Source organism: Canis aureus, chromosome 30 (assembly GCF_053574225.1).
Source record: "Canis aureus isolate CA01 chromosome 30, VMU_Caureus_v.1.0, whole genome shotgun sequence".
NCBI lineage: Eukaryota > Metazoa > Chordata > Mammalia > Carnivora > Canidae > Canis > Canis aureus.
The window spans coordinates 41,825,909-41,842,655 of NC_135640.1; the positions used below are offsets into that span (position 1 = coordinate 41,825,909).

General features: G+C 64.8%; 1 protein-coding gene across 1 annotated transcript in view; it reads left to right on the forward strand.

Moving 5' to 3' along the window:
• The window catches only part of PDXK (pyridoxal kinase), a 28,519-nt gene extending 16,177 nt beyond the window's left edge, over window positions 1-12,342 (forward strand). Inside the window, exons 3-11 of the mRNA XM_077879355.1 lie at window positions 1,195-1,299; window positions 2,100-2,183; window positions 3,229-3,275; window positions 3,878-3,963; window positions 4,692-4,737; window positions 7,017-7,128; window positions 7,836-7,972; window positions 9,380-9,446; window positions 9,701-12,342. Of these exons, the coding sequence (XP_077735481.1) occupies window positions 1,195-1,299; window positions 2,100-2,183; window positions 3,229-3,275; window positions 3,878-3,963; window positions 4,692-4,737; window positions 7,017-7,128; window positions 7,836-7,972; window positions 9,380-9,446; window positions 9,701-9,813 (797 nt within the window). The 3' untranslated portion in view covers window positions 9,814-12,342. The remainder of the gene's footprint in view (window positions 1-1,194; window positions 1,300-2,099; window positions 2,184-3,228; window positions 3,276-3,877; window positions 3,964-4,691; window positions 4,738-7,016; window positions 7,129-7,835; window positions 7,973-9,379; window positions 9,447-9,700) is intronic.
• Window positions 12,343-16,747: the final 4,405 nt, after the last annotated feature.

A 16,747-nucleotide genomic window follows, 5' to 3' on the forward strand; every position in this document is an offset into this window, starting at 1 on the left:
CTCCTTTTTTCCCCCCATTCTCGGCTCCAAGGGCAAAAGCGTGCAGCAGGCTGGGCTTGGCTCACGGGGCCTGGTGGGTTGGCCCCTCCTCTGGGTCTGCGTTTCTCAGATTTGCTGTGGATAATATCCCGCCGGGGCCTCACTAATAAAGCTGTGCTGGGCTCACCCCCAGAGACCCACTCACCTGGCCGGGCCCGGGCCTGAGAGAGAATCCGCACGTCAGACGAGCCCCCGGGCTGCTGGTGCTGCCAGTCTGAGCGGCCCCGCTGGGGAGGAAGGGTGATGAGCCCGAGGTCAGAGCAGCGTTCCTAGGGGTTACAGATGGCCGCAGGGTGCCGGGGGTCCCTAGGACCACCCCCGGGTTTAGCAGTTTGCCGGGGGACCCCCCAGGACTCAGCACAGAGTGAAGTCCACCCAGGGCAAGGCCCATGGGGAGAAGTCAGGCACCAGGCCTGCACTCCCAAGCCACACGACCACGTTCTCATGGGTGGGACGGGGGTGGCCACCTTAGCCTGTGCCTCCAGGGGTCCTCTGCACAGCAGCAGCGTCCCCTAGGAGTCCTTTTGGCTCCTCATGTGCCCGTGTGCCTGGTCATACTTGGCCCTTGCTCAGATCTTGACCCGAGAGTGACTCTGGTTGCAGCTCGGTCTTGGGGGGCTGCAGGGCAGGATGTGACGAGCCCCGCCTGCCGGGGTACCCGGGTAATGGTGGCTGAGCCGCTGGAGCGGGATGGGGAAACATGCGCAGCACAGGCTGCAGAGCAAGTGGCCGTGACGTGGGAGGCGGGCCGGGCACCCCCACACGCCCCCTGGATTCAGGGAGAACGCACGCAGCCACGTGATGTCATGCGTGTCAGTGTGACAGGTTCCACGGCCGTCCACAGGCAGCGTGGAGAGCTGACCGTCCCTGCGGCCCTGGATTGACTCCACACGGAGCGGGCCGTGGAGGGGAACCCTGGGGTCAGCAGTGAGCACCCCGGCGGTGTAAGAGCCAGGGGTGCATGCTGGGGCCGTGAGGCTGGTGCTGTCGGGGACCCTCCGAAGGCGTTGCATCGCCCATGGGGAAAGGACTGTCCCCTGGCATCACTGAGGGCGAGTGAGCAACTGTCGGGGCCACAGAAGGCCAACGGGTAAGGCCGTGCCCTGCCCACGTGCCCTGGGTGTCCCGGCCCTGAGCGTTCCCCTCTCCCCACAGGCTACGCTCACTGGAAGGGTCAGGTGCTGAACTCGGATGAACTCCACGAGCTCTACGAGGGCCTCAAGCTGAACAACGTGAATAAATATGACTACGTGCTCACGGGTAAGAGTCCAGGGATGCTGGGTGCTGGTGCCAGGGGCCTCGCACTAGCGGGGTGTGAGCTTGTCCCTGGTCCCGGCGTCCTTCAACGAGGGATGGCCCCTGCTGCCGAGTAGCATGACCTTGGGGGTCCTGGATGCATGGTGCTCACTCAGATGGGCCGTGCTGTGTCACCGTAGTTCTGGAGGCGTGTTGGGGGGACAGGGGTGTTGGGAAGGGGCTGGGGGTGAAGACACCCAAGTGAGGTGACGTACTGCACCTGGTGCATTTAATCATTAGGTTTGTGTAAAAATATCTATTTGTGGGGCCCCCGGGTGGCTCAGCGGTGGAGCGCCTGCCTTCGGCTCAGGGCGTGACCCTGGGGTCCCAGGATCGAGTCCCACGTCAGGCTCCCTGCATGAAGCCTGCTTCTCCCTCTGCCTGGGTCTCTGCCTCTCTTTCTGTGTATCTCATGAGTAAATAAATAAAATCTTTAAAAAAATACATTTACTTATAGTTACATACACAGGAGTGAGTACACTTGTTATTGACGATGGAAAAGACAGAAGGAGGACGCTTCCCCGTACACTGTCACCCGTGGCCTTTTCCCTTCTTTTAAAACTTGACGTTCCTCTTGGGAAATGCCCAGTGTCCCTGCAGTGACTACAGAGGCTGGGGACGCTTTGTCTTAACCCCGGCTGCGGGATTGGAGAGCTGCCCGCCGCGCTCTGGTGTGTGGGGTTTTGATGGCGCGCTTCCCCCGGGCCGTGGGCCGCTGATGCGAGCCTTCTGGCTTCTGGGGGGCCCGGATTTCCGTCCCAAAGGTTACACGAGAGACAAGTCCTTCCTGGCCTCCGTGGTCGACATCGTGCGGGAGCTGAAGCAGCAGAACAGCAAGCTCGTGTATGGTAGGTGCTGGGCCGTCACCCCTGGGGTGGGTGGACCTGGGGCCCTCGAGTGGGTGGCTCGGCGCTCCCCCCTCACAGTCCACCTCTCCCGGCCCCGAAGCATCGAGTGTGCTGGGCGTGCAGGGGCGTGTGCCCTCAGGGCTCTGGGAAGGGCTCGGGACGTCTTCACGGCGGCCCTGGCGTCTGCGTGGGGCACTTGAGAGAAGCGGGTCGGGTACATGCAGTAATCCGCGTCCGCGAGTGAGGCCTGGGGCGGCCAGGCCCTGCGGTTGGGGCGTGTGGGGCACCGTTGGCCCTAGAGAGGGCGGCGGCGGGTCTGGATGTCCCGAGTGGGGCCCAGCTGTCCCGGGCGAGGCCGAGGCCCCACTGAGGTGCGTGCCAGGCCCGTCTGTCCCTAATCCCAGGCGGCAACCCCAGCCCCTAGGGTGTCCCCAGCCAGAGGCCTGTGCAGGTAAACGACACGGGAGACTCGGGTTACTCTTTCCCCTCTGGGACTCAGGCGTGTGCATTCCGGGCCCTTCGGGGTCCTTCCACGTGTGTGACGCTTCCTCCGCCCGGGGGGAGCTCCAGCGGCCTGACAGGGCCGTTGGGAGCGGGAGCCGGGCTTGCGACCCGCGCAGGACCAGTGCGGTCTTGTCGCTTCAGCCCTGCAGGCTGGGCCTTCCCAGCCGTCCCCGCCGGCCCCCGCCCTCCGTCCCCGTCCCCACCCTCAGTGGGGGCGCCCACACGGCTGGTGGCTTTGCCCACACTGCGGCCTGCAGCCCGAGGGGAACGTGCTTGTGTGGGGCAGGCGACACTGAGGCCACAGCAGGTCCTGCCGCCAGGACGAGCGCACGGGCTGCTGGCCTGTGTCACTGTCCCGGGACAGGTGCAAACAACGGTCAGATAGAAATCCGAGCCCTCGGTCGTCTAGGACGACAGCCGCCGGGCATCAGGCGGAGGCGGGAGGCCGTGCTTTCCCGGGCGGTTCGCAGCCGGAGGTTGGGCAGGGCCGCCCTCCCGCGGGCACGGCGTGTGCTGGTAGCTGTGCTTTGTGTCTCCGCAGTGTGCGACCCGGTGATGGGCGACAAGTGGAATGGCGAAGGCTCCATGGTTAGTGACTCCACGCAGGACGCTGCGCACGCCGCGTGTCAGCCGTGCCGGGGAGCAGGGCTTGGCCGGCGAGGCTTCCGTGGAGGGCCGGACCCCCCCGCCCCCGCCGGGGCCCCACGTCCCGCTGCATCAGAGTAGTGCCGGGGCGCGGCCAGCTCAGGCCCTGGAGCAGCGTGCGGCTCTTGACCTCAGGGTCATGCGCTTCAGCCCCACGTTGGGCACAGAGATTACTTAAAAAAAAAAATTTTTTCAGAAAAAAAGTAGCCACGCTCCGCAAATGAACAGACGTGGCTGTTGCCTAATAGAATTTCACATGTAGACACTGAAATAGGAGTTTTCTATGGTTTCTGGGTGTCCCACAGGGCCGCGGCTGCTGTTCGGTTGGCTCTGCCCCAAGCACGTGAGGCGATCCCGGCGGGGCGGACAGCGGGGATGCCAGCCCGCGGGGAAGGCAGAAACCCGCCCCCGAGGGTCACCCTGCGCCCTCCGAGCCGGACTGGGGCGCTGGCAGGGTCAGCCCCGGTCTCGGGCCCGCAGCCTGGGCCACACGGCTCCCGTGGCCTCCCGCGTGCGCCTCAGCCCGCGCCCCTTGTCGCCCTCAGTACGTTCCGGAGGACCTCCTTCCCGTCTACAAGGAGAAGGTCGTGCCCGTGGCGGACATCATAACCCCCAACCAGTTTGAGGCTGAGTAAGTGACTTGAACCCAGTTGGGCTTTTAGAGGCCTGCCGGTCAGGCGGGGCCGTGGGGTTCCTTCTCGGGAGGCCCCGCCTCAGGTGGGGGCAGGAACTCGGCACCGGGGGGCCCCGGCCCCCATCCTGTGATCGTGCATCTTCCTGGACGGCAAGAGCTGGGGGACACGCGGGGGGCGCGCTGAGGCAGGGGCGGGGGGCGCAAGCCCTGGGTGGAGCTCCCGACACCACGTCCCAAATCCTCGCATGAGGTTAAAGGGAGCCAGTCGGGCCCTCGCGGCCGCGAGTTTCGGAGGGCCTTTCTGGGGGCGGGGGCCCCGTCTGATGAAGAGCCCGTGCCAGGGCCGGGGAGTGGCACTGAGCGTCCAGGCAGGTTGTCTGCGCCCTGGGGTGTGGATCTGGAGCTCCCTGACCCGGCCCGTCCGTCCTGGGGGACCCCGAGCCCTCGGAGAGCGATGTTAACCATTTGTAGTCTGTGTTTCCAGTGTCCATGGACGTTGGTCACTCTCACTGACCACGACGCGGGGCCCCGTGCTCCTTGCCGTCGTTACGTTTTACTCTCCACTGGTCTTTACGCACGTCACGGTGGCCACCGGGTCTGTGATGGCCACAGACGCGGGGTTCCTGCGGGGATGGGAGGAGGTCACCGGTGCCACCGCGGCTTTGGGGGCGTTTCCAGCGGGACGCAGAGAAGGAAGGTCTCACCTGTGCTCGCCTGTCTTCCAGGTTACTGAGTGGCAGGAAGATCCACAGTGAAGAAGAAGCGTTAGTGGTAAGACCCCCCGAGGCCTGGCATGGGACACGTGGCCCCGCGCACGGCGGGGAGGTCACAGCCACACGCCCCAGGGGTGGGAGCTCCCATGTCCTGGCTCCCAGCCGCCAGGGCCTGAGGACGTCTCGTGAGCCCCCGTGGGCACCGCGTCGGGCGCCTGCAGCCCTCGTGCTCATCTGGGTGCAGGTTCACCTGCTGCCTGATCAGGGAAGCCGGGGGGCGTCCTGGGGTGGCCGTGGCAGTGCCACAGAGCAGGGGGCCAGGGACAGCACTGATTCTCTGGTCCTGGGGCCAGGAGCCCAAGATCAGGGCGTCGGGGGGACCGTTCTCCATCTACACCTGTAGGGAGGAACCCGTCCCTCACTGTCTCCCGGCCTCTGGGGTCCTAGGTTTGTAGACCCATCACCAGGCTCGGCCTCTGCCTGCCAGGGGCGTCCCCTGTGCCTTTGTGTCCTCGTCTCTTACTAAGGACGCCGGACAGCTGGGATCCAGGCCCCGGCCAGTGACCTTGTCTTAACTTGCATGTGCACGTATGTGGGGTGTCGTGCGTGTCAGGGCACACGTGTGCAGGTGTCTGCATGCGTGCGTGAGGGGCTGACTACAGCGAGTTGGTGTGCATCTTTGGGGCTGGCTGGGTGCACCCGGGACCCTCAGGAACGGCTGATGGGGGAACCGGTGCACCCGGGACCCTCAGGGACAGCTGACGGGGGGGACTGGTGCACCCGGGACCCTCAGGGACGGCTGACGGGGGGGACTGGTGCACCCGGGACCCTCAGGGATGGCTGACGGGGGGGACTGGTGCACCCAGGACTCTTAGGGACAGCTGACGGGGGAACTGGCTGGCATCGAGGCAGGTGAGGTTTCTTTTTTGAGGTTCTTTTCGCCTTTCTGCTGAGGAGCTTGTTGCTGGTCGGTCGTTTAGCCTTCTATGGGGTTCCTGGGCCGTGTGTCCAAGTGGCAGACACCAGGGCCCTCGCTCCATCCGTGGCTGGGCCTCAGAGGGGTGCCCTCTCTTCATTGCCCAGGAAACAGATCCGAGTAGCAGGTCCCATCACGGCCATAGCAGGCCTGAGGGGCTGTGGAGCCTCTGTTTCCCCAGCGTGCAGAGGGCTCGCTGTGCAAGGTTACAGAGGCGTCTTCCCCTCCACTCGGAGCTGGCCCAGCACCCTGGGGCCTGCGAGTCAGGTGACCCTCCCCACCCCGTGACGCACCCACAGGCTCTGAGAATTAGAGGAAGGTCCTGTGTGGTGCCCGGCACAGGGTGGCGCTGGGTGGGTGGCATGCCCCACGTGTGTGACCACCCGCAGCCCGTGCTGGGCTCCGGAGCAGACGTGCCCGCCAGCATGATCACAAGCCCTGGTCTGAGGCCTTTGCTCATGGACAGGTCCTCTTCCAACTGCGAAGGAAAAGCCACTTAGAGAGCAGTCACTGCCGTGTGACCCTCTGGCCTGTTTCCTCCCCGGCTCGTAGGCCTTGGGCTGAGCCTCGTGGCGCAGCCACACGGGGTGACTCGGGGGAGCCTTCTGGGCCAGGGGACCTGGCTTGGGATCACACTGGCCCCAGGACCAGAAAGCCAGATGCACCCACTTCAGGGTCAGCATGGGAGCCCTTCCCGGGGCCCAGAGTGACCCCCAGCAGGGCGGGCGACCTGAGTGGCTTCCCGGGTGCTGCCCCCACGGAGGACCGTGAAGCCACCTCCTCCTGGAGACGAGCCCCCTTCCCTGAGCCGAGCACGCCCATCTGGCTGAGCACCCCGTTTACCCAGGCATGTGTTCTGGGAGGGCAGGAAGCCTGCACCCCCACCCCCACCCCACCCCACCCCCAGCGTGTCGCCGGGCACACAGCAGGAGAGCTTCGCTGAATGAATAAATGGGCACATGAGTGGCTTCCCTGAGCGGCTGCCCCGGGGGAGCCACGGCTTGATGGGCTGAGTGGTTTTGCTGCCCTGGAGCCGGATGAGCCGGGTCGGGCCGTCCAGGGCCGCTTGCCCCCCACCCCGCCCCGCAGTGTGAGTACGGCAGGGTGCAGGGTCCGCAGGTGCACGGCTTCGGGCTTCAGGCACAGGGACTCGGCCTGGTGGCTCTAACCTGACGAGCGGCACTCAGCACGCACAGACTGGGTGCTCGTGTCCTCCGCCTCTGGTCTCCACCCCACGAAGCCCAACCCCCGTTACAGGGCGTTTGTGGTGCAAGTGCCGGTCGTGCCTGGCTGCTTGGGGCTCTGGGGGCCCTGGCACAGGTGGCCGAGCCGTGGCTGACGTGCTCCCCGTGCTCCGGCAGGTGATGGACGTGCTGCACGCCATGGGCCCCGACACGGTGGTCATCACCAGCTCCGACCTGCCCTCCTCGAGGGGCAGTGACTACCTGATCGCACTGGGGAGCCAGAGAACTCGTGAGTCCCGCGGGCCTGGGCTCCCCCTGCCTCTGCTGCCCATCCCTTGAGGCCTCGGGCTTTGGGTTCAATATGAAAAGAAGAAATCCCTGCCCCACTCAGGTGGTCAGCATCCTGAACGCCTGCTCCCCCTGAACGATCACATGGGAACAGAATCCAGAGGTTCCTGTGAGTCGGGGTGCAGAGGAGCTCCCCACGCTTGCCGAGCCGCTCTCACGGCCAGCGTCCATCTCACGGGCTCCGGGGCACGTGGACGGCCTGGCTGAGCCCAGGACCCGAGAAACCGGGTGTCCACACCCCCCCCCCCCCCCCACGGAGCAGGAGGGCCCGTGGGGCCTCGTGCGCCCCTTGTTAATCGTGTAAATACCGCCCAGGTTGGCATTTTCGGTCCGAACGACACACGAGGCCGGGGTCACGCCCACCACCGCAGGGGGCGCGCAGCCTGGTCAGCACTCGGGGGCCGGGGGCGCCATCCGCGTCCCGTCACACACCCTGGTGTGTGCCGCTGCACCGTGCTCCCCGCCCCTGGCCACCCCGCTAGGGCTTGCGTCCCTGTTCTTCCTGGGGACAGCGTGTCTGTCCCGTGAGCCCCTGGTGGGCAACACTGGCCCTCCCCACCACCCCCGGGCAGGGAGGAGTGGGGAGGGGGACAGGCGGTCGTCTGCCGAGCCCGGGTCTCAGGGGCCGTCGGCCGTGCTGTCCTCCAGGGAACCCCGATGGCTCTGTGGTGACGGAACGCATCCGCATGGAGATGCACAAGGTGGACGCGGTCTTCGTGGGCACCGGGGACCTCTTCGCCGCCATGCTCCTGGCGTGGACACACAAACACCCCAACAACCTCAAGGTCAGCAGGACGAGCCCCCTCCACCCCTGCCCCCATTGGGCTCGGGGACAGTCTGGGGGCTGCAGAGGCTTAGACGGGAGGACTGGGTGCGCCGTGCTGGGGTCGGCCGTGTCGAGGCCCACCGTGACCACCGTGTCGAGGCCCATGGCGTGCAGCACGTCCAGACGAGGTCGGGGGCGTTAGCCGAGCCCCGGGAGGGGCCATCGTGGCCTCAGTGAGTCTGTAGCCGGGAGCATCTCCCTGGAGAGCAGCCCAGTAGATGTTGGCCCTAAGGTGTCATCACCCCAGTGACTCGATAGACTCAGAAGCTGGAGCCCTGGGGGCGTGAGGGACAAGGCTCCGAAGTCACACTTGCAGAGAGGCTCATGCTGGGCGCTGTGTGTCCATCTGCCTCCCTCCCCCTGCCCCTTGTGTGTAAATGTCCACACATGTAGTGTGTAGACGTTTTGCGTGGACACTGCCGGGTGAGGGGGCAGTTGCTACCGATCCGGGGTGTCGGGGTTCCCTGTGTGCCTCTGGTGGAGCACAGCAGCCACCGCCGTGTCCCCTGGCTGCCTCCTGTACCGCCAGGCTGTCCCGGCCACTGGCCCTCTGGGTACCGTGGTGGGGAGGAGGCCGGCAGCCCCGGGCAGGCGTGAGGGGCGGTTAGGAGACAGCAGCCACCTCCACCTGGGCTGTGTCTGTCAGGGAAGGAGGACCTCGCAGGGGGGCTCTGGAAGCCGGTCCCCCTAAAGCCACCGTGAGGGCCCCGTCCCCCCGGGGGCAGGCACATGCCCTCCCTGTCACTCAGTGCCCTTGTGAAAGGCAGGCTTGCCCAGGCCCGGCCCCTCCTGCCTGCGAGGCTCAGGGACGGGCCGCGGGTGACCACACACCTGCTGCCTTGGTTGGTGGCCCCGGGCGTGTCATCTGGTACCGGGCACCTTGGCCGCTGGTGCCCTGCGGGGGGCCTGCTGCTGGGCCGCTCAAGGCCACATTGGGCTCCCGCAGGGCCCTGCATCACGGAGCTGGGTGGGAAGGGTTCTGCGCGCTGCCCCAGCTCCCGTTGAGCCCCGAGTCTTTGACTGTGAGACGCCAGCAAGGGTGACCTTGGCCAACTTCAGGGTAGGAGAGAGCTCTTTTCCGTGTAGACGCTTCATTCCAGAAACACTTCCTAAGCACCGACTCCTTACCAGACACCACGGCCTGGCCCTTCCTTCCCCGGAGTACGGGGCCAGAGGGGGCCCGTTAACTGCCGTACGCAGGCATCGGCCCGACGCCCCGGGACCTTTGTGGCGAGCCGTCCCGGGGGCGGGGGGGCACGTGCTGGTAGAGCCAGGCCCCTGGCGCCTCAGGGTGGACGCCGCGCTCGCAGATGCCGGAAACCCCATCCAGGCTGCGGGCGTCACAGCCGTGTGTATCCCCCCGCAGGTGGCCTGTGAGAAGACCGTGTCTGCTATGCATCACGTTCTGCAGCGGACCATCAAGTGTGCCAAAGGTACCTGCCACCAGGCCCGGGCACGCGAGGCGGCTGGCACTGAGTGCGGGGAGGGGGCGGGGGAGATGGCGCCTGCCCCCCTGTAGTGCTGGCAGCAGGTCCCCGAGGCTCCCGCCGCCTCCACTGGCCCTGGTGTCGGGGCGGGGACTCCAGAGGTGACACGGGCGACCGGGGCTGGCGGGCGGAGGGGGCCGGGGGGCGGACACTCGGGGTCTCCGCTGCTCCATCCTCGTCACTGACGCTTTGTCCTGCAGCCCAGGCAGCAGGAGGGCTGAAGCCCAGGCCGGCGCAGCTGGAGCTCAGGATAGTCCAGAGCAAAAAGGAGATCGAGAACCCGGAGATCGTGGTCCAGGCCACGGTGCTGTGAGGCCCGGGCGCCGCCCCCACCGCCCGGCGTGTGCTGTCGCCCTCGTCGTCCTGTGAACACGTAGCGTCTGCCTTAGAGCTGTGAATGAAACTTGGTCTTTTTTGCTTTCATGAGTGTCCAGCAGCCACTGGTCTTAATTGTGAAAATGTGCTGGTCGTGCTTCCCAAAAGTAACAAAACAATCACAGAAATCTGTAACTCGGGGGCCGCGGCTCCCCGGCAGCTCTCCTGGCTCGGGGCGTCTGGTCCCGAGCGGGCTAGGGCTGGGGAAGCCCGGGGTCTGCGTCCCCCAGGAACCGTTGAGGTTTAACCACTTGCGTCTGGAAGAATTATGCCAAATCTCTGTGTTGTCGCTCTGACCCGACCCTCTTTGCTCCCGCTTCAGACGCCCTGTTAGTCACTGCGCTGTTGGGTAGGTTGCTGGGGATCGTTTCACCGCGGGGACAGGTCCGTACCAGCTGGCCGGCGCCGTGGGCACTGTGCGGTCATGCTGGGGGCACCTTTCCAGGACCCCGAAAATGCAGGCCGGTCTGCAGGCCTCACCCCCCTCAGTGGGACCTTCCCGTAAGTCATGAGTGTCCGTGCCAGGGACCCGCCGGCTGGCGTGACGGAGACGAGGGCAGGTCCCGTGGGTCGAGGACAGCTTGTGGGAGGACTGGCACGTTGTGTTTCCCTTTGGAAAACTCCCCCGGGTTCGCGGCACGGCGGGTCACGTTAGCGCAGTTTGCCCCCTGTTGGGACCTGACGCACGTGTGGCAGTGCCGAGACGGGTCCAGAGGGCAGCGGGGCTGCGGCCCCAGCATTGGCATCTTCACCCGCCCGGGCCGGTGACCTTGTGCCCTCGCCCCTCCCTGCCAGTCCTGCATTCTGTGCCAGCCGGGAAGCCGGAGGCCCCTAGAGCCAGCCCCGCTGCGCCCGCTCCTCAGAGGGGGTGTTGGGCATCAGGGAGGGGCCGGGCCAGCGGAGCAGCCCCCGCGTGCCTCGGGCGGAGACCCCAGCCCAGGCCTCGGCACTAGGCCGCTTGTCCACTGCGGGGGGGACCTCTCTGGTCCCACGGTGTCCAGAATTTTGAGGACCCCCCAGGCGTGGCTGCAAGCGGGGAGGGGTGCCCATCCTGAAGACGGCCTGCCTCGATCTTAGTACCCGGCGCCGGCCCCAGCCCCACTCCGGGGGGCGCAGAGGTTTGCCTCTCCCAGGAGCCCGCAGCCTGCGGGGGGCCTGGGGACCAGATGGTGGCTCCTGGGAGAGCAGATCCCCCAGCTGCGGCAGTTCCCGTGGCCTCCTCAGTGGGGTGTTCTTCACGCTGGTGAAGACCCCAAAGCAAGCAACGCCGGCCCCAGACGCTCCCACGTGCTCTTCTTTCCCCCATTTCCACATCCTGTGTCTTAGCGCTCCCACCTCCACGTCCCTGCGGGCTCGGTGGTCGGCGGCTCCTGCAGTGGCCACAGGTTGGTGTCGTGTCCTGGTCCTGGGGCCCGGCCTCCACTTAGCCCCGGGGGACAGAGCCCGGCCACCGGTCCCTGCAGGGCCGCCCCCTCCCCGGACCAGGAGGACGGGGGACCCGTGGCCGGCAGCCTCCCCGGCAGGGTGGGCGCAGGGACCAAAGTCAGCCTGGGCCTGGAAGCACCTGTCACTGCCAAGCAGAGCTGGGGAGCGGCCGCGCCGCCAGCGGGCAAACGGCTTCCCCCCCTCTTTTTTAATACCGAGAGCACGCGTGAGACTGCGAGGGAAGCTCCGTGCGTGTCTGCGGCGAGGTGGTGGGAACGCCCCCCGGCAGCTTCGGTGTCCGGCGGCCTCGGGGAAACGCCCACAAACAGTGGACTCTGTTCCCCACCTTTTATTTCCAGGGCTCAGCCTTTGCGCCCCTGCCCCCGTCCTTTGCTTCCCTGTGCCGTGCGCAGGATGGAAGTGCTCCACGCTTCCTGGCACATCGCGAACGTCCTGGTGGGACCCGGGACCGTTTCCTCTGTCTCCTCCGACTCCGAGGCCCCGAGCACTGGGACAGGTGGCGTCCCGAGCCCTCTGCACCCGCGGCGGGAGCCGGGCGACCCGAGAGCATCTGCAGAGCGCGGGGCTCCTGCGGGAACAGCGTGCACGTCCCCGGGAGACCGTCCCACCCGTCCTGGTGCGACCCCCACCGCCCCCCACCCCCCATGCCCCTGGAGGCCCCGGCCTGTCTGTGCTTAGAATTTCCCACCCCCGAGTCCACTGTGGTCATTAGCCGTGGTTTTTTATACAGGTTGGGTCCAAATTAGAATTGATCTTTGTTTCTACTCTCCGTAGTCTAGTAACGTGCAAAGTAATAATTATATATATTTTAAGACGAGAGATGTATCATTGGTCCTAAATCTCCTGCTTGTGACCAGAGTACAGATTTCAATAGTTTTTTCGAAGCTTCCGTAGACCTCAGAAGATGAATTACAAGATATCCTTTTTTTAAAACCATTTTCAGATCATTGCCAAGTCCCGCTAAGGTAATCGTGTCGACCTGCATTATTTTTGTAATATATGTCAGCGATGGTAAAAATGATGCTGTGTCGTCTTGTTCTTACACGTGTCGCAACCAGTTTTTAAACCGGGCGTGGTTTGGTGTCCCTGCCCCGATGAGTAAGTGGAGGGTACGTCTCGGGTTCGGCCGGAGGCCCTGCCTGCACCGTGACACCCGCGAGTCCCCGTGCAGGTGCAGGGTCCCGTCCCAGCTGCGCCATCCAGGAGTCGTGCGGGAGGGTGGAGGGCAGGGTGACTCCTTGCTTCTGGGGAGGAGGCGGGGGGCGGGGGCCAGGCCAGGGCCCTGGCATTACTGGGTGTCCCCAGGCCGCTCCCGACTCTGCCCTCCTTGCTTGACCTCATGTTCACCCTCAGTTGAAACGGACAGTAAAGGAGGTGACCGTTTTCTGGCTGCTGGTCCCGCCCTCTCCTTACCTTCCTGCCCTTTGGTGGGACCCCCTGCCTGGGGCTTCGGGTCCGTATCTGCCTGAACCAGAGGCACCCCGGGAGCACTCTGTGTCCTGGCACCAGAAGAGCCGGGGTCCCTGTCTTCTCTGCGCCCACCTGGTGGCTCGGGCGTCCCTCTCACACGTCTCCCTGCACGACGGTCTCATCAGGAGACCCACCCCAGCACCTGCCTGAGACAGAAGTCGGGGAGGGACGCCCAAGTGGGCAGAGGGGATCACCAGGATGCTCTGAATGTGGCCCTCACTGACGTCTTGGGGGGAGGCATGTGACCCCCAGACTGCTGAGCCCACCCGAGTTCCCTCCACTCCACCTCCCGCCGCTGGGCTGTGGGGGCCTCCCTTCCCACCCCATCACCCCACGCAGCTCTTGGCTCGGACGCTTCCTGTGGAGCCAGGTCCTGTGTGCTCACGGAGGGGGCGCGTCAGGTGTATGTGCCGGGTGGGCACTCGGCCCCCCATCCCTGGGCGGGCAGCTGTGGGATGCCAGGTCCGCTGCCCCAAGCCAGGAAGCCTCGCACTCGAGCCCGGTGGGTCTGGAGGGATGACACTCCGCCCCCCCAGGAGGATGTCCTACTTCATTTCTGCCCCGAGGGCGCTGGTCAGGCTGGACCCTCGCAGCACAGAGACCAAGCACCTGCCCACATGTGGCCACAAAGCTGATGTGTGCTCGTGTGTGGGTGTGTGCACGCGGTGGTGGGAGGGGCTTCGCAGGTGAGAAGGGTCCTGCCCCCCCTGCGGGTTTGGGGCCCTGCTGTGGTGGCCCAGTGCAGCCGTGCACTCGCAGCCTCGGAGCTTGCACACATCACACGGGGCGCTCCCGTGGTGCGCGGGGCCTTGGGGCCGTGCTGGCATCAGGGCTGGCCCCGGGCTGGCCCGGATTCAAATCCCGGCCTTCTAGTGCGCTTCGCAGGTTCCTCTCGGTGCAAACTGTTTTCTGTTCTGTTGCGTGAAGATGCCGATTAAAACAGTGTCTCGGGCAGCCCCGGTGGCTCAGCGGTTTAGCGCCACCTGCAGCCCGGGGCCCGATCCTAGAGACCCAGGGTCGAGTCCCACGTCGGGCTCCCTGCATGGAGCCTGCTTCTCCCTCTGCCTGTGGCTCTGCCTCCTTCTCCCTCTCTGTCTCTCTCTCTGTGTGTGTGTGTGTGTCTCTATGAATAAATAAATAAATCTTAAAAAAAAATAAATACAAGTGTCTCACGGACCGACTTCCCGCCTGTCCCAAGAGGTTGTGCTCGCAGACCCCCCCGTGTCTTCCTTTGCTTAAGACAAGAATTTTTGAGTGACTCTAGTTCTGACTTGGAGAATATCTTCACACTTTCTATTAACGGGAAGTTCTTCCCAGAATTTTCATTTTAAATCCTGGCTGGGGAAACGGGTGGTAAAGGCCTGGCTGCTGAGGGAGCCCCGCAGAGCCCTGCGCCCGAGCAGGAGACTGTAAGCCCGGCCGCAGCTGCGCCCTGGGAGGGGGTGCAGCCTCCCCCCGCCCTGGCCCCGCAGCTCCTGCACCCGCGAGCCCGTTCTGGTGGGAACGGCCTCCCTGAGGCCGCGGGCCACGCACCTGGCCTGGGTGTCCCTCACCGACCCGCACTGTCCTGTGAGGCCCGAGAGCAAGGGTCCCGGCCCTCCGCCCTCTGCAGAGCAGAGCCAGGCAGTCTGGGGAGGGAGCTGGGGTGCCCCTGGCGCCCTCCGCTGTGCTGGGCTGAGGAGCAAGGTCCCTGGCTTCAGACCTCACCCAGGCCCCAGCTTGGGGCACAGAGGTGGGCAGAAAAGGAGAGTTGACGGGCTTGGCAGCGCCTTCAGCACATCCCATAGAACAGAGGGAAGCAAAACGGGCAGGGAGACTTTATGCCCTTACTGCGCCCTGCAAAATATCCGGGAGCCCTGTCTTGACGGGCGGCGTAGATGGTACTATTTTGGGAGCCGGTTGCGCATCCTCATGTGCCACCCGGAGCCAAGGATGAGGCTTGTGTGTTGACAGGTGTCTTGAATGCTTTGGACTTTACAGCTGCATATGCTCTCTGATTTAGAATTTTATTTTATTTATTTTTTAAAGATTTATTTGTTTATGATAGACACAGAGAGAGAGAGAGAGGCAGAGACACAGGCAGAGGGAGAAGCAGGCTCCACGCCGGGAGTCCGACGCGGGACTCGATCCCAAGACTCCAGGATCGTGCCCTGGGCCAAAGGCAGCCGCTCAACCACTGAACCACCCAGGGATCCCTGATTTAGAATTTTAGCCGGGATTCTGGCCAATGGTTGCAAAACCGGATGGACAGGGGGACTGAGACGCTGACTCAGACCCCGACCCGAGCTGGCCGGGCCTTCCCGGAAAGTAACTCCGAGGTCAGCAGCTGCAGGGAGGGGGCGAGGGGCCGCGGCCCCGGAGCAGAGCCCTTGGCGCCCCCGGGCCGGCTGCTGCAGCTGCTGCGAGGGAGGCGGACGGAGGGCCTCTGAGGTGGGGCCGCTCTGGGGCTGCTCTGGGGCCGCAGCCGTGCATCCCTGGGAGGTTTAAGGCCTCCAGCAGCGCTGTGCAGGCCGTGTCCGTGTCCTCTTGACTCATAATTATCCACAAATAAATCTCTTTCTGGCCATGGTGTCGCAGGGCAGTGATTTCTTTTCCTGTCAGGGACTCCCTGTTAATTATCCCCTAGTACCTGAAGCCCCCCAGCCAGCCCCCCAGCCCGGCCCCCAGCCCCCGGGAAGAGCCTGCCCCACCGCCAGCGCCAGGAGGCCCGGTCCCCTCTCTCCCACCTGCTGTGCCCTGAGGGCAGGGCCCCCCGGGAGTGGGGGGGCTCCCTTCCCCACCACGGCAGGCCAGAGTCTGAGACGTGCTTCAGTCACTGCTCAGGTTCCACTGCCTGGGTCCCAGTTCCTGCATGGGGCGGGGGGGGGGGGGGGCAGCGCTGGTCCTACTGGCCCGGCGGGTACTGCGCTCCCACTGTGACTCACCCACACTTTGTGAATAAGTCCCCAGGCAGCCTCCAGGAACGCCAGGCTCCTTGCTGTGCCAGAGAGGGTGGGAGAGAAGGGGGGGCTGCTGTACCTCCCAGAGGCCTCAAACTCCACCTCTCGAGCCCCCTGCTGGCTCTCCTGTGCCCCTAGCTGGCCGGCAAGGCCCTCCTGGTGGGCGACTTTGTGGCTGCTAGAGCCCACTCCCACAAATGCGGTGGCTTACAGCAACGCAGAGTCACTCACAGTCGTGGAGGTCGGACAGGTAAAGATGGGGGCGCAGGGCTGGGTCCTTCTGGAGGCTCCAGGGAACCTACCCTCTGCCTTTGCCAGCTGCACTCCTGGCCGGTGGCCCTCCCACGTCACAGCCAGCAGTGTAGCCTCTCTAGTGTGACTCTGGCCCCTGCCTCCTCTTATAAGGACCCCAGGATGACATTGGGCCCCCCAGAGAGTCCAGGGTCACCCCTCCAGCCCAAGATGCTTAGCGTAATCATCTGAACCGTCCCCTTGCCACATAAGGTTACATCCACAGGTTCCTGGTGATGAAGTCTTGGAATACAGGTGAGGCCCGGAGCCGACGACCAAGAAAGGATTCCGGAGGCATCTTTGGTGCAGAGTGGGGGGTTTATGGAAGCCCGGGGACGGGCCCGTGGGCAGGAAGAGCGGCGGCCCAGGGCCTGTGAGGGGAGGCTGGTTACACACCTGGGAGTCGGGAGGGGTTTGAGGATGGCGTCCTCTCGAAGGAAGCTTGGAAGCAAGGTTTCCAGGACCCTGAGGGGCAGCTATTGTTGGGCAAAGGTCACTGATTACCGTCTAATAAATCCGAGGCATGAGACCCTTCAGATGTGTATCGGTGGGCCGTGTGCTTGGGGATGATCGTCAACATGTATCTTGGGGGTTTAGAGATAAAGGACATTTCTAAAGGAATTTTTTATTTTAAAGTAGATCTACAGGCTCCTGGGGGTCGGGCTGAGGTTGCCTTCTGCCCTTAGCGAGGTATGAACATCCAGGCAGCTGAGTCCGTAGAGGAAG